General features: G+C 38.4%; 1 protein-coding gene across 7 annotated transcripts in view; it reads left to right on the top strand.

Moving 5' to 3' along the window:
- GAK (cyclin G associated kinase) overlaps positions 1-7,045 on the top strand; it is a 78,630-nt gene extending 71,585 nt beyond the window's left edge. For all 7 annotated transcript variants that reach the window (XM_039359671.1, XM_039359672.1, XM_039359669.1 and 4 more), the window contains one exon: positions 718-7,045. In XM_039359671.1, the coding sequence (XP_039215605.1) occupies positions 718-819 (102 nt within the window). In that variant the 3' untranslated portion in view covers positions 820-7,045. The remainder of the gene's footprint in view (positions 1-717) is intronic.
- The last annotated feature ends 16,345 nt before the right edge of the window (positions 7,046-23,390 follow it).

Genomic DNA, 23,390 nt, shown 5'->3' with positions numbered 1-23,390 from the left:
TGCCCATTCCAACTTTCCCAACCAGATGTGAATGATGATTTTTGGGGAGAGGGCAAAAATGCCATATAGGTGAGCTCAGTGGTGGGATTCAACCAGTTCACACCAGTTTGGCAGAACCAGTAGCTAATTTTTTGTTGCCCCGGCCCGCAACGGACTTCCAGAAGTGGCATCCACACAGAGAATCGGTTGTTCACATATTTGAGTCCCACCACTGGGTGGGCTAGTTGCCAAGTGCCCAAAATGCAGTCACATAATGGGGGGGGGAGGCAGCTATCAGAGCTTCAGAACTGGATCATAAGTAATTTGGGGGGCTCTGTCAGAACTTCAAAGGGTTGTAAGTCAAGGACTACCTGTTGACTGTTTCTGGAACAGGAAGGGGAATTCATTCAGATACAGTAGTTGTCCTAAGTGGCATATGGTTCCATATTGACATCTGAACTCAAAACCATTCTTGTTCTTTTCTCATGAGCAATTGGGGTGATCATGTCCCACTGAGAAAAAAAACCCAGTTCAGAATTCATTCAGTGCACTCATTCTTCTTTGAAAAAAAAAATAGAATTGTGAATATAGGAATTTAGTGTTCAGATAGTAATATTCCCGTGGATTTCTTCTTAACTCCAGAAGTAAAGCTAATTGTTTGTGATGCAAGTTAAGCTTGCTTTTACAGTTGAACAGTTGCATTGCGATTCAGTGTTTTGTTTGTTTGTGTGTTTACAGGCTACGGGGCAGCCTTATGAGCACTATGCCAAAATGATCTTCATGGAGCTGAACGATGCGTGGTCAGAATTTGAAAACCAAGGCTCAAAATCCCTTTTTTAAGAAACTCTCTCTTGCAAGGGAGTTGACTTCAAAATGCACTGGCAGCAAAACTGAATCTCAAGTGCTGCAGCGTAACCTCCTGAGTTGGGGGGGGGGGGCAAAACAACTTTCCCTGGTCTTGCACAATTTTAAACTGTACACACTGCAACCCAGTGTGTATTGTAGGCGATAAAATGTGAAACTTCGCAAAGATGGCATTCCCATCAGTGCTGGGAAGTTTGTGTTGTGGAAGTGGCAAGTTTCAGGCTATGTTACAGAAGGTTGAATGCACCAGTAATTCTAATAATGGCTGCTGGCGTGAGCAAAATTTTGCTAGTGGGAACATCAACTGTTTTGCATCTTGATTTTTTTTTAACTTTTCCATTTGAAAAACACAAAACCTCAAATTGCATTTCTGTTTTATTTCCCATGTAGTCTTTGTGACACCCCCCCCTTTTGTTCCTTGTTTGCCTTATTTAAGTGCTTTTGTTACCCTGTAGTCTGTGAGTTCACTCAACATCATTTTTTCTCATTTCTGTTAGAGGTGTACATTTTTCTTCTGTATTTTATGTAATCCTTCCAATGATCATTCTGTAAATAATTAAAATAGTTTTCTGACAACACCTGTGTTCCTTACACTGCATCACCAATTGCTTAGCCAAAAGCTCTTCCAATTGAAGAAAGAAGTTGGCTTGGGTAAATCTTGGGTTTGTACTACTTCTTTTTTTAAAAAAAAACCTTGTAAACTGTAAACAAAGAAGCAGAACTCAAGGGCTGTGTGGTCTTGCCTTATTTAATACAACATTCATGGAGGCAAGACAGTTTAGGATAAGGTGTTCAACCAGAAAGATAGTGCTTGTAAGGTCTCCCTCTTGCTTGCACTAGATGATCGACACGCAACTTGCAGGCAGGTTGACACATGCACAGATGGAAGCAGAAGTTCAGTCGGTTACAGTTTTGGTTTGCATTTGATTAAATTGCATAAATGTTGCATCTTTAATGGCCATTTTGAAGGAGTATGCATACTTTGGCTAGCCGCTGCTGACTTTTGTTCATTATTTCTAAAGTTTGCAGAGTCTGGAGGTTTGCACGTATGGATATATACGATCTTCTAGTAATATGTACAATTGGATGGATGGATGATGGATGGATGGATGGATAGATAGATAGATAGATAGATAGATAGATAGATAGATAGATAGATAATATTTTAAAGACAACCCCCTATTTGATGTGCCCTTTAGAACACTTAGTTCTAAAACTGGAGGAAAAAAATCACTTTGGGGTGTAACTTCTTAACTGAATACTGTAATATAGTTCGATGTATCAGATTAGCAGCATGCTCAATCAAGATTTGGTCTCCGAGCTGCATTAGTAGCTCCCAATAGAGAGTCTAGTTTGCCATTCAGATTTATTCACTGTTTTATGGTGTTATGGTTTGTTTTGTCTGGTTGGATGACCGCTGAGCTGAAGCTTGGCATAATCAACTGAAGGGCTGCTTTATTTGTGAGCGACTCCTGAACAAATTTAATTCAAAGTGCTATGTCTTTTTCCCAGCCTTAGAGAACCAACTGGTATTGGGGGGGGGGGGGGAGAGAAGGACAGAAGTGTGTAGATGAGAGGTTCTATTTAAAAAAAAAATACCTCCAAGTTGGTGTTAACTTGAGAAAGATGTACAAAGTCAAAGCAAGAAAGTGTGGAAAAGTTTTGAAATTCTCACAGCTACTTGAAACCCCTTTCTCCCCCTGAAGAAAATACAGTTGGCTTGCTAAAATGGGCTTTTAAAGATGATCATATTAGGCTGAAGACCCTAACATATAAGGCAGGGGCAGGGGAAATATGGCTCTTTCTATGTTGTTGGATTATAGTTTTGAAACATCTTGCCCCATTGGCTTTGTTAGCTAAGGCTGGTGAAAGTTGTAGTTTAGCAACATTTAGAGCCTCCAACCCATTGGGAAGTTTCTGTAAATCTGTAAAAATTAAGATAAAGTGCAGAATTAGAGTACAACAAAGCCCTCTTGTAAATTCTTGTACTTCTCTAAATAGAGCTGCTTGCAACTTAATCTTTAATAACAGGAAACACTTGGTGCAGCCATTTTTAAAGAAAGGCAGATAGTTTAGTTGTTGGGTTTTTTTTGTCTCCAAAGAGTTTCTTCACTGCTTTACTGAGAATATTCCAATTTGAGAGAAATGTATAATAGTGTATAATAGATCAACATTACAGTTACCCTGGTTTGGTGTTCCAAAAACCCCAGCTTGATTTCTTGGGAGAAAAATGGTTGAAAGGAGGTAATGCAATTCCTCTAAGTAATTGCTAGATTATAGAGAACAAGCTGTCTCTTATTCTTGGAATCTCTCTTGCTGTTAATTGTGTACAGTCTTGGCCATTCCTAAAACACAAAGATGGGTCTAGTGGGAGTCGAGAACACCTGCCCGCCCCTTAATTGCTAGTCTGGGTCTCTACTAGAATTAATCTAGAAAAGGACCTGAAGCCCTGTGATCTCTGCTGTATACTGGTGACACATTTTATACAGTCAGCCCTGCAAATTAATCTGCTGGCTAATGTACTCATAGTATCCAGGATTTTTTGATCAAACCTCATTGGATATTTAGTCATAACCACAGAGTTTTGCACTAGATTCAGAGGGCTTTCATCCTTTTTGAAGCCTTTCATAAGAAACCTATGTGGGATGTTTTGCTGCTGTTTTGCCCTCCCTTGTTGAAAGAAACTTTAGTTTCTATCTGTGTGTGAATGGCTTGCCAGTTAAAATACACATCTATGCCCAGGTCATTCCCTACCGTAAAATATAGTAAAACCATATCCTCCTGGGAATTCTATTTATGGATAGATGCCAGTGACATAGGAGGGAAATCTATATGGATGTAGGCAGTGCTTTTTTTATAATAATAATTAAAAAAAGGTGCCGGAACTCACACACATCATACAACCTGCCTTGCCTACTCTACAAGGTTCCATTCAAAAAAGGATGCCAGAACTCTGTTCTGGGCGTTCTATGACAAAAAAAAGCCCTGGATGTAGGTATATCCAGGGAAGGGACCCAATTTAAGGTCTCAGGACTGTATTGGAAAGAATGGAAGGACATTCTACTTTCTTTCTCCCCCTCTGAAATTCAGTCAGGAGTAACTAACTAAAATTTTAAAAAAGCTATTGAGTGACACTTAGCTCTAAGCCACGTTGAACTTAGGTATGACCCATTCAGTGGAACTTCCAATATGTTTTAGATGTGCCATTAAGAGTGAGAACTGCAAACCTCTCAGCATAATCCACTCCAGTTAAAACTTTAGCTTTCACGACTCTTCCAGGAACTTTTTGGGTTGCAGTGACCTCTTTAATATATATATATATATTCATTCTGACTACAAAGTGGTAAAATGGTTTGTCTATAGACAGGTTCTACTGCATATCTTTCAAGAGGGCAAGTATTCAAGCTGTACGAAGAGAGTACAGATCACATAACTTAACTGTTCTAAGTTGCCTTGCAAATTAGTCCTTTAAATGTAAATTAGGCTGCTGTGATCTGCAGAGAGAGAGATCACATTACGGATATTTGAAATAACCATTTGCTGTAGCTCTGTCAGTATGGGTGGTACTTTATCATAAAACATAAGAAAAAAAAGCCATGGCTTTGCCTAGAATAATTTGCAGTCTACCTTTCAAGAAAGGTATCTGAGTTAATAGTTGGGATAGAAACCTTGCATAGATGAAGTGTAAGCCAGTTTTAATTTGGATGGTAGTGGTGCTTTCTTTGATTATCTTTTCCCTCTCTGGTGAATTATAACGTCGTATTAAAGCAGTAGGTGCCTGGAAACAAAAGCTTGGTGATTTTTTAAAAAAATTATATTCCAAGCAACTTCAACCTGCACTCATTTCTTTTTTGAGGTACTTATGCTGAAGTTCAGAAAAATGCAACTTTGAATCAGTGTTAAACCAACAGCATTGAGAAAGACTTAATAGTCTGGGAACCGGGGGTAACATTTCACAACTACATGTATGTATGTATGTGTGTGTGTGTATATATATATGTATGTATGTATGCATGCATGCATACATACATACATACATACATACATACATACATACATACATACCTATTATACTGTAAGAGGGATGAAAGTACATCTGTGTCAAACAAGCTCCATGATCAATGTCTAGCTTTGTGAACTGGATAATCAGCATCATCTTTGGAGCTGGTGCAGATATAAATTTTTAGGTGAGTTAAGATTTTTTTTTTCTTGCTGCTTGCTGTTTGAATCCAATTTTGTTTCTTTGATGCAATTTTAAATGCAGCTACTATACTATGGTTACCTCCTCTGATTTATACGGGATATATACATGCTGTGGATATTTTAAGGGCAACATAAGAAATCTATCTTACACCAACTCAATTTTGGTAGCCCATTTCACCTGTTACTCTCGGTGGCAGCAGTTTGGGGAATTTTCAGTCTTTCTGATTTCCCACCACTTGGGTGTTCCCTTCTTAACTGGAGACTGAGCTTAGGAACATAGGAAGCTGTTCATGTGTATCTTTTGTTCAAAAATCAACTTTGTGGGATTTCAGTTTGTCCTCAACTGTTCCAAGGGATTGCGAGACCTGTACCTGGGACTTTTTACAGAGTACGTATGTGCTCTTCCACTGAGCCACTGGTTTGTATCTGATATTATTATGCTGTAGCAGGGAAAACTGTTCCAATTCGAGAGGAGGTTTAGCGGAACCTTGGCTGTAAAACATGCCGAGCTCTCACTCAGTTGGAATTTTAGCATTTTGGCTGAAGGGTTCCAGCTGGAATGTCAAAGCTGTTCTTTCATTCAAGTTAATGGATAAGTCCGTAGGCCTATCTTTCTTAGGTTGTTTTCTACCCCTCTAGCTTCCATTGAAATCAGTAGAAAGCGTGCTATCCCCCAAAGAGGATTTAAGAAAAATAATACCGGTTGGCTGGTTCTGCTAACCGCTTTAGAAATTCCATTCTTTTTCTTTCCCCCCCCCCTATTTTTTTAAGAAGACACTTCAGTGTTGTGAAAGGCAGCAGTACACAGCACATTATTTGACAGATTTATTGCAGCAATTCTATAACAGTCTTTCTCACACAATAATAGTAGTATTTTCTTTTTATGGCATAGAGATGCTTTTGTAGACTCACGTAACCGTGGAAGCATTGCTAGGAATACTCTGTGAGAATATGAATTCCTTTAAATCAGTGGTGCTTGATTTTTTTTTCACGCCCTCAGTCAGTGATTTATTACATTCTCCTTTAGCCAATTATATTTTAGGTACAACTGCCATAAATAAGTTGCTCAATTAGCAATCAAAATAACATTTTCCTTTTATTTTTCTATATTACAATTTGCAAATAATTCTTCTCAAGTAGAGTTTCACAACCTTGGCGACTTTATGATAGGTGAATGGGGAATTCTGGGAGCTGAAGTCCACCCATCTTAAAGTTATCAAGATTAAGAAACATTGCTCTAGAGTCTAGAATGTAATCCTCCATTCCGGATTTAAGCATGACTCAAAAATTTAACTGAAAACTTTTGAGCAATGAGATTTTTAAAAAGCGGCCTGGGGGAGGGGGGGAATCAAGCCTACAGCAATAAAAATTAGGTCTGGCAGCCTCACTTGGGAAGCAACGGAAAATTTGATTTCTGCATCTTCTCGTGAACCTTGGATGGCTTTTGCATCTGAAACCTCAGAATAAAATGTTAAAATTATTGATGGAACTGTTTTAATGAAGGATGCATTTCCGTTTTTTAAAATTTTAAAAAAGAACTTAGAGGTGTTGTGAATATTACTTTTTTTTCTATTCTTTTGGTGAATGTACTGCATATTATGGAACTGAAGAACAGTGAAGGAAGATCCTGCTTATTCCATGATTTAAAGAACTCCACATTTTTGTGTCTTAAATTGTCTGTTTTGCTGTTCATATGCATGGGGGTTTGGATGGCGTTAGAGTTTGGATAAAGAGGTGGAGAGAGGGGGAAATAAGAGATTTTTGTTTGTTTATTTTCATTGTGGTCCAAGTACTTTTGGTAATAGTTCAAATGAAAAAAATGTATAAATGTGTACGTACAGAAATCGAGTATTGTTTTAAGGTCGTACCTTGTAAAACAATTGTGGATAATCTATGTGAATGTTTTGCTCATAATGTACTGAATCAGTCTTTTGCTTTGAAATGGCCATGTTTCAGTCATTTAAAAAAAAAATCAAATACAGTTTTTCGTTTTCATAGTTATAAAGAGTAAGTGGCTCTTTTCTTCTTGTAGTCCAGTCACATTCTCACATGCTTGGTTATTTCTGTAGTAGGAGGACCTCAGGTGCTGCCCTTTAATAAAATCACACTGTAATCTTGCATGGAAAAATCAAAACCCTTGTTCATTACTGGCATGATAAACATGTTGAGTTCAAAACAGCTGTTCCAATCTTCTTCTGTTCTGATCAGTCTGAAAGCATTCTGAACTCAAAACCAGCCTCGGCAAAGTTTAGAATTCCTATTTAAGCTCAGAATAGGACATTGTAAGCTTGGAGCTTTCCCAGAATAGTCAGACCAGGGGTAGGCAACCTTGGCTCTTTTATGACTCGTGGACTTCAACTCCCAGAATTCCCAAGCCAGCAATGCTGGCTTAGGAATTCTGGGAATTGAAGTCCACGAGTCATAAAAGAGCTAAGGTTGCCTACCCCTGTGCTAGACACAAGCAAAATTCAACTCTCAGTAAGGAAATGTTCTTCCTGTTGCTTTCTAATATAAATATTGGAGATCTTCTAAAGAAGGTAGATGGTAGTGATAAATTCTAAGATCAAAGCATCTACATCAGGGGTCTTTAAACTTGGCCCTTTTATGACTTGTGGACTTCAACTCCCAGAATTCCTCAGCCAGGGTGCCTGGTTGAGGAATTCTGGGAGTTGAAGTCCACAAGTCATAAAAGGGCCAAGTTTGAAGACCCCTGATCCACATAATGCAGTGCACAGTATATTTTTGAAACAGTTTACCACAACATAATAGTGAAAGTGTCCATTTTAGATTACTAGAAGGGAAATCTATCGATGGCATCTCATTCTTTCAAAATTACTTGTAGTCTCAGACTAATCAAAACACAAAGCTTCAGTTAAGTTGGTGCACACCTTCAGCTATGAATTGTAAAGAAAGAATAAACAAATCCTAATGGTGACCATTCAGATTGTTCATTCTCCAGTCTTTCCTCCTAAAAGTTCGCCAAAAGCTTGAGAGAAACAGATTATAATGTCCTTTTCCAAAAGACAAGCTGCCTAGTTCAATGTTTCTCTTTTTCTTAACATGTAGTAAGTGGATGAATGGTATTCAGTGATGGAACTGACTGCACCCCATTTACAAACAAGGCAAAGAAAATGGCAAGAGTTAATCAAATTGAATTGTAAAAACAATTCTATACCTCAAGAGTTTATTTTGCTACTCCAGAGAGTAGGGAACAGGGAACTCAACATCTGGAAGGTTATAATTCCAGATAATCATGGCAAGAAGACAGCAGTATCAAAATTTGCAAGATGGAGTGAGGGGCCCTGGAATTGAAGCCTCCTTTTGTATCTGGTGACATAACAGAAGGATCAGGATTTTGAGATGCCCATATGGTGAAATGCTGGGAACTGCAGCTCGCCAGCTCTTAATGGACTTCAGTAGTTCTTGTTCTCTAATATCTCTTTTTTTTCTCATCCCCCCCCCCTTCTTACCTTTTCTTCACTGGAAATATGGCTTCATAAGCCTAGTTACTCCCTTTTGTTTCCAGGTGAACACATAAGATTCCCAAACAACCTCAGGAATTTGAAATTGGAAAGTGTATTGTAGTTGCTTTCCAATTTCTATTTGCTATGTGGGGTCCTTGGTGCTCCCTGGGCTTAGTTATTTTCTGCAGATGTTTCATTACCCAAAGTACTACGTTTCCCTGAAAATAAGACCTGGTCTTATTTTAATTTTTTTTTTTGCCTCCAAAACAGGCACCAGGTCTTATTTGGGGGGGGGGTGTCTTTTCATTGGTCATACCTCGCGGTGGTGGCACCAACAGCCCTGCACATCCAGCCCACTTCTGTGGCCGCTCGCTGCCCCTTGCACGCATAGTCCCGGCCTCCATTTCACCATCAGGGGCCTTTGGGAAAGGCCTCTGCAGCTGAGAACTGAAACGTCTGCAACAAAGCAAGCTCAGAAAGCACCAAGGACTTCTTATTTCAGCCCTGAGCTAGAAATATTCTCATTTATTGGTATTTGCTATATATTCTTGTAAATGAAACATCATATTCTACATCAACCAGGAAAGTATGGCATGATACATGTCAAGGCAAAATCAAATGTAATTCATTATTGCAAAGTATCCAGATATGATGATGGTAAACATTTATAGAAAAAGAGCTTTTTGTACTGCAGATTTTGCTGGATCCTAAAGTTTACAAGCAATAAAAAAATGGGAAACAGGGTAGGAGAGAGAGCACTTAAATACTGAAGGTTAAGAATATCTAAGGGTCACAAAATGTTGATAACATCAAGAAGATCACTGGAAGAGGAGAATGAAATTGAAACAACGAGTCCTGGACTGGATGCCTTCCATCTGCAACATTTTGTTATAAACCTCACTTGGATTCAACTAATTTCATTCAAAACCAGTCATTGCATTCTGCCTGCCTTCCTTTTCCTGTCATTTCATGGTGCCTTAGCCAGGCTTTCAATACTCATTTCTAATCTCTCATGTTAATGCCCATTAGTGGGATCCTGTCAATTTCACTATGAATTTCTGTAACACTAAGTGATGTTGGCATCCTTTCTGGCAGCAGCTAATAGGTTATTTGACCTCAGGTTGCTCATCTCTGGCTGCAGGTTCCATCTGTCTATCTTTCTTAACTGCTATTTTTTTTTTTAATGGATGGAGAGAAGGGAGGCAGTGGTTTCTCTGTTTCAAAACTGACCTTGGTACTGTGTAGAAAAGCATAAAAATAAGAGTGGGCAGATTTATGAACCAGAATTAAGAAACAAACTCTGTTTCTTGTAAGTTCAGATTCTCTTGTTTTAGGGTTGGAGGTGGGTTTATCCCAACAATTCCCAACTTGTTGATCTGCAGATGCAGATTCTGAAATAATATGGCAGGAAGAACAGTTTAATTCTATCACCAGAACTAGTGCTTTTATCCAACTTCTTAATGGCTAAGCTTTAACTTAAGCAAGTTCCTGTTCTCTGTCTCTAAACTAGCAATTTAAGACACCAAGAATTGATATGTTGCCAGGCATTTTCAGTCATCTACGACAAATTAAGGATTTAATGGCTGGGTTTCCACATTGCTCAGGCTAAGCTATAACATGGTTAGCTTGGCTTGATCTAAACTTATGCTAGGAATCCAGCCCCATTTTTCCCTAATGCTGTGCTCATGACCAAAATGAAATAGGATGAGCTGAGAGATAATAACTGAGCCGAAATCCACCATGTGATCCATAATTATCTGGAATTTGAATCCTTAACTATTATATCAGAACTAGCTATCTTCTCCCCATACTCAGTATTATTCAAATGGACCAGCATCCTTGTTCTTAGCTTTCCTCCCTCTGGTAGCACATCTTATTCTTCTATTTCAAAAATCAGAGCTTGCTCATCTTGGTAAGCATAGGACAGGCAGATCCAGGAAAAGGAGACAGCTGGAATCTTATTTAGCCACAGGTGTTAACATTCTATGTCAATTCATAATGTACGTGCCTATGTGTTTATTGTGATGGTGAACCCAGTTAATGGTGATTTTCTCAACAAAGTATTCTTAAGCAAGGTATAGTTTAATAGCTCTGACTTCTGCCCCAGCACTAAGAATAAATAAAAAGCCCAGTGATAGCCTGCATCACCATAGATGGGGACTGCAGCCAAGAAATTAAAAGACGCTTGCTCCTGGGGAGGAAAGCTATGGCAAATCTAGACAGCATACTAAAAAGCAGAGACATCACCCTGCCAACAAAAGTGCATATAGTCCAGGCCATGGTTTTCCCAGTTGCAATGTATGGCTGTGAAAGTTGGACCATAAGAAAGGCTGAGCGCCAAAGAATTGAGGCCTTTGAACTCTGGTGCTGGAGAAGACTCCTGCGGGTCCCTGGTCAGTCCTAGAGGAGATCAACCCTGACTGCTCTTTAGAAGGCCAGATCCTGAAGTTGAAACTCAAATACTTTGGCCACCTAATGAGAAGGAAGGACTCACTGGAGAAGGGCCTAATGCTGGGAAAGACTGAGGGCTATAGAAGAAGAGGACGACAGAGAATGAGGTGGGTGGATGGAGTCATTAAAGCAGTGAGCTTAAATGGACTCCAGAAGATGGTAGAGGACAGGAAGGCCTGGAGGAATGTTGTCCATGGGGTTGCGATGGGTCGGACATGACTTTGCAACTAACAACAACAACAAGCCGACATGTAGACAAGTCAACATTCAGTCAATGTTCAGTCCTTGGCCTTGCCATGTCAAGTTCAGAAACCAAAGTGAAATGTTGAAAGATCCTGTTGGGCAATGTCGGCAGCTTCTGCCAAGGATAGCTTTTGAACCCATACACTTTCTGTTTGTTCTTTTCTAATCCAAAAGAGACTATTAGGTGGGCTGCAAAACCTTTAGGTTGATGGAATTATATCACCACATGATAGCAAACTATTTCATGCAGTTTCCCTAAACAGTGGGAATTGGAGACTTATGGGGGGGGGAGCCACTGTTTCCATCCCTAAAATAGCCCTCAAAAATTACTCCATAACACTCACAAATAAAACAGCAGAAAACTACTGATAGGAGGTGAATAAAATGCTCAGACAAAGGAACTCCAGGATAACTGCATAAAAGCTAATGTTCAAGCAAATAATCTTATATCCAGAAAAATCTTACTAACAAAAGAACACTTAACAGATTTTGTGAATCAACAGATTGTGAAATTTAAGGTCAAATTGTAACCATCAAGATGAAAAGAAGAAATAGCAACTCCTGTCTTTCCAGAGATTTTGAAGAAGTAAATCTTGTCATCAAATCTTGCGTGTTGTTTATTGCCAGATGTTGTAATACAGAGACACACAGCAGCTTATATAAAATATAAAACCAATACAGCATTTACTGTAATATGATACAAAATATTACACCAGCAGAAATCTTCAAATTATAAAAAGAGAAAATAATGATGGCTTGATTGACTCAGGAGAAGGCTATGTAAAGTCCTATTATGACTGTTAAGAGAAAGGATACTTCTGATCCGAGGTATGGAATAGTCACCATGACTTGTAGCCATTAGTAGCTTTGACTGCCATGAATTGTCCAAGTCCACTTCAAGCTGTCCAAATCAGCAGCTGTCCTACATCTTTCAATCCCACAGTTTAACTATGCATGGTCTGTTTTTGTCTATTCAGTTTGGTCCTGTCCCTAATTATTTTAATTATCCTTCCTGCAGAAGGCACAACTAGAACTGCACACAGTATTCAAGTTATAGCTGTCCCATTCATTTGTTGGAGACCATTCTGTTCAGTTTATTTTTGACCTCTTCCATAATTAATACAAAATTTGCATTTTTCAGAACAAAGCTGACATTACCCAGCGTTAACCCCAGAACTATTTTTTTCCTGCTCAGTCACCCAGAGCTCAAACCTGATCAGAATATATGTGAATTTTTTTAACCTCAGTGTGCCTCCCATTATAATTAAACTGCATTTGCTATCTCTTCACCTTACTTAAAAATAAATCTCATTCCAGGGGCTTTGTGGGGACATCCCTGTTGTTTTTTTGACAGCAGTGGGGAAGTGGCTTGCCATTGTCATCTTTTGGGATTATCGTCTTAGCTTCCCAGTCTAGCCTCCACCCCCCAAGATTTGGTAACCTCCATTCCAAAAACAACCCTGTCTGACCACCATTCATTCTAAGATCACAAAAACCAGCTCAATCGTGCTTCTGGCTGTAGGACAGTTTTTTAGAGTTATGCATAGTCATGTGGGGGTATATCTCCTTGCACTGGAAAGTGTGGCTGCTGAGTAAATCTGCATAGGGTTACATTATATGTAACCTGAACATTACATAAACAATTTATCAGGAGCTAGTTTTCTTTTTTTAAAAAAGAGGGGCATTTTGATAAGAAAGGGAAGTCATCTATAACTCACAAATTTCTACTCTCTTAGGTGTTTTTGTTTTTTGGGCCAGGAAATTATATGGCTGCTAAAGTACTTTAGATTGATAGATCTGGGAGATAGTAAGTCATCAGCGAAATGGTGAATTTGATGATAAAATACACTACATTCAAGCATCCTCTGAGTGGTGCTGTTCTTATTTGTTCTGAAAGAAAAATATTGCTGCTGTCATTTACCCACAACTGATGGTATTTGACTGAGGTACTGTAGCAGATGTAAGTTTTTACTGATTAGTCAGGAGACCATATCAACTGAAAACACAATTGTCATATAAAAACCAGTAAACCAGGTTAAGTAGAGCTGTGTATTTGGTTGTGGGTATGGGAGATATTGAGGAATACTGTAAAAGGGTTAATAGTTGACTTGGGTGTCCAATCCCTTCCTTTGCATTTGATGGCTGAACTGATCTAAAACTCATTAAAAACCCTCGGTAAACACAATTAACTATGCTTTGGAAACTAATTCTCTTGATATAAGGATAATGTGACTAGGTCTAGCAAACAGAGGAGAAAGGCAGTTGTTTTTAATTTCAGTGCAAATGTTATTTCTGGGAATTTTGAAGGGCACCAAAGTCTTCAGATGGTCAAAGAGCAGGGGATTCTTATCCATAATGGTTTTCTGTCATACATCACTGCAAAAGAATTCAACTCTGGAAGGTCATGCTATCACTTCAGTGTAATGGCCTAGTTTGCACATAACATGAAGTTTACTTTGCTTAATATTATTTTTTTAAAAAACTTAACAAGAGTTGGTTTACATACTATGCTACACCCAAACCAAAGAAGCCTTTTTAGGGCTTAGCTGTGATATGCAAACTCAAGAACTCTATTATCCTACAGCAGGGTCTTCAAACTTGGCCCTTTTATGAGTTGTGGACTTCCACTCCTAGAATTCCTCAGCCAGGTGTGCCTGGCTGAGGAATTCTGGGAGTTGAAGTCCACAAGTCATAAAAGGGCCAAGTTTGAAGACCCCTGTCTTACAGCAACCACCTCAATAAGGGATAGAAACTAGATGGTTTGCTAGTTTTCTTCTTGCTGTTACCCTATTGCAGGGGTTCTCAACCTTGGCAACTTTAAGACTTGTGGACTTCAACTCCCAAAATTCCTCAGCCAGCATTGCTGGCTGAGGAATTTTGGGAGTTGAAGTCCACAAGTCTTAAAGTTGCCAAGGTTGAGAACCCCTGCCCTATTGTGACCAGTTCCATGCTAACATATACATATGGACTGCAAAGGAAAACAGATTGTACCTTGAGAAATAAATAGCTATAAATATCAATGAGACCAAGGTGATGCATACTATAAACCAGTGTTTTTCAAACTTGGCAACTTTAACGTGTGGACTTGAGCTCCCAGAATTTCCCAGCCAGCATGCTAAAGGAATGTCTCTTATAAAACTGAAAGGTAGAATAGTCATCTTTGCATGATGCCCATTGTACAACATTGTTCTTGCCATGGCTGCCTTCATCGTAACTTTTCCTCCAGTCAAAAAGTGCCTTAATTTAAGCCTATATTCAGCTCTGGGAAGCTCGGGGGGGGGGGGAATGGAAGGGGTGGTTTGGGAGGGGTTGGGTGAGGGTTGTTTTTTTTTTTGTTGTTGTTCTTTTTTTGTTATTTGTAAAAACTTTTAAAAATTTTCAATAAAAAAAAAGTGCCTTAATTTCTCCACTAACACAGGAAAAGCAGGGAGGGAGGGAGGATTTCAGTATCAAAACCAAGTATTTAGTGCCATTCTTCCATTAGCTCAACTGCCTTGCCCTTTCTATAAACAGCTTCTACTTTGAGCTGCAGAGAATAATTTTTCTGAGAAACTTGTCAATCACAAGGACAGCACATGGGAGAAGCTTCCATTATTCAAAGGTCTTCCATTCTTTCAGAAATTGCCATCTGTAGACGAAAACTGGGGTGGGAGTGATCAGGGAGAGCTTGTTCTGCTTATCCTGAAATTTGCTGTCAAAATTGTTCACAAAGCAATCATTCCAAATGAGTCCACAGTTTCAATAGAAATGAAATGGAAATGACAAAATGATATGGATCTTAGGATGTGTTGGAAAAATGAAACATCTTTCACTGAAACAGTTGGGGATTTACAGATTTATGCTTTTGTCCTAGGACTGAAATTATTGCATGTTCAATTCAGAATCTAGAAATCTGAAATTATGAAACTCAAATGTATAGTATGTATTTTTGCACCACAGATAAACAAACCCATACTCTACGTTTTCCTGGGAACTGAAGTTCCTGTAATGGATATAGTGTTCATGATAATTTGAAGAATGCATTTCCCAAGTTACATAACAGTTGGATATAGATTTGAAATGTGACTGTGTCTTGAATGACCTAACCCTCATTCCTGTATTATCAATACTGTAATTAGGGTTATCATTGAATGAAATAGATTTGACTTCATTAATCAGATTTTTTTTAAAAAAAATGGCACAACACAAATGATAATGATTTATTACGTTTATATTCTGCCATCTCGCTATCTAGGTGACTCTGAGGCATGATGTCTTTTTTTGAAAAACCCTGAAAATTTTTTATCCATCCATCCATCCATCCATCCATCCATCCATCCATCCATCCATCCATCCATCCACCCACCCACTCACCCATCTCTATCTATCATCTATCTATCTATCTATCTATCTATCTATCTATCTATCTATCTATCTATCTATCTATCTATCTATCTATCTATCTATCTATTGCAACCCATTCACAAGTAGGCAATTCTGGCTGGCGGTACAGCAAAATTAAAGTCATTATCATTGACAAATATTAAAAACATTAACAAAATATAAAAACAGTTAAAACGAGAATGATAGACAAAGCAAATATTAATAGTAATGTAACTACCTCATTAGTTCACCCATCCCCTGGAATCTCAGGCCTGCTGGTATAACCAGGTCTTGAGGGACCTTTGGAAGCTTGGAAATGATGAGGCCATCATCACCTTGAGGGGAGAAGATTCCACAGCATAGCCCCCATAGCAGAAAAGTCCTGCTGTTTAAGGCCCACCAAATGTGGCTTCCTAGATAACGGAACTCCATAATATGCCCATTCTGTTAGATCAGGTGGGACAGGTAGATGAAATCAAGGACAGGTAGTCCCTCAAATAACCAAATCCTATGCTATATGAGGCCTTCAGGGTCAACACCAACATCTTTTTTTAATTTTACAAATTTTATTTTATTTTATTTTTTCCCAAAGTTAAAATATAGAAGCAACAAACTAGCAATCACCAGACACTAAAAATAAAAATAAAGAACTATGTGTACAAAAAAAGATGAATGTATCCTGACATTAAAAAGTCCACCCTAGTTGAATGTTGAAACATATATCAAAAACATGTGATGCATTCTCCTTTCCTTACATAGCAAGTCAAAAGTAATAAAAATCTTTCCCATCTATATTTAATAATACCAGCATCTTGAATTGGAGCCAGAAACAAACTGGTAATCAATGCAGCTCATGCAGCAGTGGTGTAACATATATTCTGTCAGAGACACACATACCTGCTCGTGCTGCTGTATTCACACATTTCTGGATACTCTTCAAGGCAGAAAAAGTTATGACTACAGTGCCCTTTGCTGACCATTTGGATCTACCTGAACCATAATAAACTCAGCCGCAACAGCAATAACAACAGTAACGTAACCTTAACATAATGTCAACATTTATTTTGCAGCCATCTGTGAATTTTTATTTCCCTTGTAACAAGATTTGTGGTGTGTGTGTGTGTGTGTGAGAGAGAGAGAGAGAGAGAGAGAGGGAGGGAGGGAGAGAGAGAGAGAGAGAGAGAAAACCAACCAGCTGGCTTCATTGATGTAAACCATAATATCATTTGCTTGTGTTTTGTCTTACTATATTGTGGTCTCTAAATCAGGTTTTATAATCTTAGGACAGTATGCAAACACAGCCAGTTTAAGGCTATTCATGAGACAATGGCTTAGTGCAATGTGTGGAGTCAGGCTTCGAACAGTAATTTTGCTGATTATCAACAAGCACTGAAGTTGCAACTACTCCAAATTTCATTTACAAAAAACCTTGCTGGCATTATTGTTTTCTGTGCTCTCAGATGATGCCCCCAGGAGAAATTGTGTTTGCAAGTAATTGCTGCATCTCCGTTCCAGAAATAAAGTTATTATCTGCTCATGGAGTGTTCCAGGTGTGTCACAAACAGCTTGGATATGAGAATAGTCAGTGACAGCATCCTTGATATGAAATATTGCCTGGCAGAGTATTTTGACATCTTTGGCTCTTGCTAGCTCCAAAATCACTACACATAAACTTGACAAGCCCCCAAATGTTATCTGAATGATAGTTTATCTCACAACCCACTCGTTATTTCTTTGATTACGTTTTTTTTGGTTGATCTGTAAGTTTCTTCTGTTTCATATTAAGCCGGCACAAGGCTTGGGAAGGTGCTTATTTTAGGAGAGAACACTATGATAATTCAGCATGGATACAGAGTGAAAGGCAAGGAGTGAGATGAAGTGGGGGAGGTTTATTTCAAACAGGTCCAGATAATCAAACACTTTTCTAAGTTAAACTTCTTCTCTTTATCTTAGAAGACTGCTGCAATGTTCCAAACAATACAGAGTACTTTGAGCAACATGATGTTAAGGTGACAGCAGTCCTCAAATTCCTTTCATGGAGCCAATGGTTTAACTCTAACCACTTCTTGTCAAAATGCAGTGAAATCTTTTCCTGACCTTTTGAGGGACTTAATACGCAGAAGATATCCCTCGACTGTTAAGAGATAAAACTGGTAATCAGCAGTGGGAAACAGTATTAAAGAATTTAATCAAGTCCAGAGATACATCGTAAAGTAATATTCAGTTGACCATGTAATCACAGAACTACTAGGTTCATTAAAGTTATTTTCAAATATTGGGATTTGATTCAGAATATACTAGGTGCCTCATTCAAATCGATGATGGCTTTCAGCTGCACTAAGAATATTTCTCATATTGGCTTGTAAAAGACCTTCTGTTCTCATGGAACACATCGTTTCTGTATTTGGATGAAGGTTCTTCAAGGTCATGTTCCTTGCAAACAGAAAGTTTATTGTCTTTACTCTTTGAAACTCAAAGCAGTTGTCTACCTGTAGATCAGCTGATAGATCCTCTTTTCCATCTCTGATCTTCTACATTGGGTTTGAGGTCTTCAAACTGGGTTCCACAAGGGATTTACCGAGGGAGGGGGGAGTGGAGGGATGAGAAGGGAGAAATCCCTCAGACACATTCCGCCATCTTCTCCTGCCTCAGTGTTGTTTTTCCTTCATCATATACAGATAGCCCTTGACTTACAACAGTTCATTTAGTGACTGTTCAGTTACGATGGAAAATGTGACTTATGACCATTTTCAGTTACGACCTTTGCAGCATCCCCATGATCATGTGATCCAAATTCAGATGTTTGGCAACTGGTTCATATTTATGACTGTTGCCGTGTCCCAAGGTCATGTGATCCCTTTTTGTGGCCTGATGAGCAAAGTCAATGGGGAAGGCAGATTCACTTAACAACTGGGTCACTAACTTAACAGCTGCAGTGATTCACTTAACAACTGTGCCAAGAAAGGTCGTAAAATGAGGTAACAAACAGACTTAACAAATGTCTCACTTACCAGAAATATACATAAGGTTATTGTGCAAATTAGGTTATTGTGGGTTAGATTGAATGTACATAGTGTATATATTGTATAGAATGCAGATCCATAGTATATAAAAATGACATAGTCTGCTGAATATGTACTGTATAAAGGAAAATGTTAATAAATAAATAAATAGTTTCCATCCATTGCATCTCGTCTTGCCTTCTGGTGCTTTGGAAAATAGGTTGACTCCCCTTCTTCTTTATGGCAGCCCCTCAAATATTGGAACATTGCTATTCTGTCATGCCCACTCCCACCCCCAGTCCTTCTTTTGGAGGAGGGAGCAAGTGATATTATGCGAGTAGAAAAGACAGAATTTGCATTGCAATGTCATGACATACATTTTGCAAGTTTGTCCCATTGATGGTTAGGAATGGATGCCCGTGAATGGAGAAGCCCGTTAAGTGGTTATAGCTGACTATTTTAGAACCTTCCTTGGCAGCTTATAAGGATAAGATTCTTCTTTATATAGAGGCTAGATGGGATAATAAGATTAAAATAAATGGCCTGTCAAGGTCTTAATGAAGTTCCTCACTTTACAGCATCACTCCAATTACTTTATTTCATGTTTTTGTGATTAGAATGTGTTTGAGTTTTCGACATAATGTTTATATTTGGTATTTTAAATCTGGTGGTTGAATTTTCAAGTACATATACCATTAAGTACAACACTTAAGCGCTGAATGCCTTTTCACTCACACAGTTGTTGAGAGTTTAAAGTATTCTGCACCTGCAGTTTTCCTCCTCCACATATAATTGATTTTGGGGGGATATGTTTATTTATGGGGTTTTCTTTTTTCACTATAGTAACAATTTAAATGTAGCCATATGCCCTGAGTGTTCTTTGAGTGGTAACAATATGTAGACTTGTTAATATATATATTACATACATACATACATATACATATACACATACACATATATGGTTTATCTTGGTAATATGCTTTTTCTCTTTTGGCACATAATTATGTCCTTGCATACCATGTATAATCAGAAGCGATAGGAGGTTGAATGCAGGATGCATCTTTTTAATTTTTTGTTAATTATGCAAACTATGTTTAATTGCATTTATTGAGTTAATGGGCTCTATTTATAGATGTTTCAATTAACTTGGTATGGGCTTTCATTCTTTTGAGATTCTTTTCAGTCAAATTCTTGTTATATGTGAAATCTTTTCCATTTATTTATAATTGCACTGGTTAACAAAGGCTAATGTGGGGTTCATAAGTTGTAACATCTGTGATTATTTCATTGTTCATTAATATGCTGTTTTTCTTAACCACAGTCCCCTGAAGCAGAATACATCAGGACTGAGAATTTGCAAATAGGCATATGTGTGGTACTTTTTTTCCACATTTTTCAAATCTTATTTGTCTGATGTTTTTTGTCTTGTCTCCATCTTTAGTCAAATGTTGGCCGTGACTGTATGTTCTTTAAGGATCTTTCCTGGATTTCCTTCTCAATGGTCATGGCAATTTGGCATGTCCCTATAGCCTATGGAAATCCAGGATGCTAAAAAAGATTACGGACCTCTACAATACGTGATACCTAGTTATGATATATTTGCACTATTCTCATTAGCATTACACGTCAAAATGTATTAAGTGCTACTTTTATAGAAACTGATAGATTTCCACACTGTTTCCCCATTCATCCTATCTATTTATGTTATTCAATGAATCATAGTTAGGCATAATACAGCTTACTTTACCCTGTAAGCCCTACCATTTTAGGAAGTTGGTGTATCATATCATATCATATCATATCATATCTGGAGGCCAACTAGATGGTAACAAGAAAAATGTTTAGCTCTTTGCTGCCTTCTAGTGGTCTTAAATGTAGAGGCAACCCAGACATATTAGCTCTAAGCAAGCTACCCGAGATGAAAAAAAGTGGAGACAAAGGCAAGAATAGATGCTATAGCTAGCAGAAGTGAAACTTCATAATGCATATGCCAGAAACTATTTGGCATCCTCAGACAGTACTGAGAACATACATCAGATTACACCATTTTCTTTTTGTATCTCAGTGATCAGCCAATTCTTTGTAGTCAAAAATCTATCTTTAGCCCACCATAAAACCTCTTATAAAGCATCAAACAGCAAAGTGTTTTCATCAAGAGCTACCCAGAAAAAGTCTGGTTTGGTATTATACTATATCTATTTGCAAAAATTCAACAGGTAACCTTATAGTTATTCCCTTATGAATTCCCTTTCCATTCCCTATCACCAAGCAAGCCAAATACTGTATAAGAGCAAAAAAAAAAAAAAAAAAGTATTCCAGTATTTGAGAGGCTTCCACAAAGAGGGGTACTTATTTTTCAAATCACCAGAAGGCAAGACAAGATACAATGGATGGAAACTAATCAAGGAGAGAAGCAATCTGGAATTAAGGAGAAACTTCCTAAGAGTGAGAACAATTAACCAGTGGAACAGCTTGCCTTCAGATGTTGTGGGTGCTTCATCACTGGAGGTTTTTAAGAAAAGACTGAACAGCCACCTATCTGAAATGGTATAGGGTAGCGGTATCAAACTGCTGGCCCATGGGTTGGTTTCATCATACCGAAGCCGCACCCACCCCATTGCCGGCAATGCAAAAAGAGTCGCAATACGTCGTGATACGTCACATGATGTAGTGAGTTTGACACCCATGGTATAGGGTCTCTTGCTTGAGTAGGAGGTTGGACTAGAAGACCTCCAAGGTCCCTTCTAGCTCTATTTTGATTGATTGAAAACCCCTCCAAATATTATTGCACACATCGTAAAAAGTAACTTTTCCATTTTTCTAGATCCAAATTCTACTGAATTCACTTTCTCTTTTTGTAAAGCTGGGGTGGGCTGTGACGTCATTTGATATTCACAAGATAGATAGCTGTTCCTGAAAATTTTTCTGCAGCTTGTTTGCCTTGAAGAGCTGAAGCAAAAGTTCGGTTTTTTTAAAAAAGTGGCAGCACAAACTTGCACCAAACAGCCATGGCAGAAGCTGGGTCCTAACAGCAGACAGACAGACAGACAGCGAAAAGCTTTCCAAAGGTTTCCAAGCTTTTTGCTGCCTGTCTAACTGCCTTTAGGATTTTCTTTGCTTGCTTCCTTCCTTTCCTCTATTTTGAGCCTGACGGTGACTCATCAAGGTAAGAAACTTACAGATTGTGTCACCTTCTCCAGACATGCAGTAAATTTAGCAAATTAAATTTGCTAAAACATTTGCTAATTCAAAAGAGATTGAGATTGGAGGGTAGAGATGGCGAGTTTAGTTTCAGTTCCCAGGGGAGGGGGGTGGCAGAAAGATTAAAAAGTCTATCCCTCCCTCCCCCTTTCAAGGGGAGGTAGGGGGTTAAGCAAGGGAAAGGTTTTGGGAAGTTTGTCCTGAAGCTGCCACTTTTCCATACAAAGGGCTGACTTCCCCAAAGCTAGTAAGTGCCAGGAGAGGTTTGCAGTCTCCTGGTGGCCAGCTGATCGAGGCAGAGGCCCAGACCATAAGCACACTAAGGCTTGTCTCTGGTTTTGGAACACGGCACTTTCCCCTAATCTAGCTGGGCTCTTCCCAGCTTTTTGCTGTCTGGTTTCTTTATGGACTCAGCTGAGTGGTGAGTCTTCCAGGATCTCTCCCATCTAGGAGGTAACTCATATTTTTTTTAATGACCTGCAAATACATTTAATGGTGGCATCAGGGACGGCAAAGGGTGGGGATTTCATAAAGCAAGGCTCTCCCTCTTTATAGTTGTCACTGTTTGCAACCATAACTGTATGGCTCCACTACGATCATTGTCCAGGACTAAAAGTATTGCTATTTTATGTTTTGGTATGTCATGCACAAGTAGCAAATTAGATGAAATCTAGAACCCAAGGATAAAGTGGATGAGGGAAAACTCTGGAAAAATTGAAATACTTGCTACACAAATTTAAACTTTTTACAACTTTAACAAATATGAAGGATAATCTTTATAACAAATAACGTGGCTCTAATTTGTAGATAAATGTGTGCATAGCAAATAAGATTAATTCTGTTCAGTTTACACTACTGAAAATAGTGTAAGCCTACAGACTCAACAGTAAAAGTAGTATACTTTAGCATTAGCATGCAAAATTGTTAAAATACCAATACCAGAAACAGCTATAAATCTCCAGACTCTGTCCCACATGTAAACATGCCATATTATTTTGCCCCCAAAATAAAGATAAAAAACAAAACTATTTCCCTACAAATATTGGAACAGAAAGAATATCATGCAATTCACTTTTAGATCAATGTTTTTCAACCTTGGCAAACATGTGAACTTCAACTCTTAGAACTCCCCAGCCAGCCATGTTGCCTGCAGAATTCTGAGAGTTGAAGTCCATGTGTTTAAAGTTGCCAAAGTTAAGAAACACTGCTTTAGGCACTAACAATAATTACAAATCCAAAAGAAATAGTTACACAAAAATTATAATGATGAAATCTTGACTTTGATCTGCAGATGTAAGTACATACACAATTATTCTTTATTTTTCCGACTCCATAAACGTCTTTATGCTAAATTCTAAACCTTGATCTTAGTCCATTTTACTTATTCCATTTCATAATCACTACTCCCCACGAGCATCCTCTTTTCCGCTGGAAACAAATCACAAAGGAAGAGCATGTGGAATACCTAAGTAATTGTAACGCTACCTATAAATATCCAACTATAAGACCTACACCTGGAAATTGAGGGTTTTTACGAGACTCACTGGCTTCCATCGATCGCCAAGGCGATGCCGCAAAGGCTTTCTGGGAAATGTAGTCCGCTCATATTTCCTTTTTTCCA

This window comes from Crotalus tigris, unplaced genomic scaffold (genome assembly GCF_016545835.1).
Source record: "Crotalus tigris isolate CLP2741 ecotype Arizona unplaced genomic scaffold, ASM1654583v1 scf7180000019100.1392032, whole genome shotgun sequence".
NCBI lineage: Eukaryota > Metazoa > Chordata > Lepidosauria > Squamata > Viperidae > Crotalus > Crotalus tigris.
This window is presented reverse-complemented; position numbering and strand designations above follow the sequence as displayed.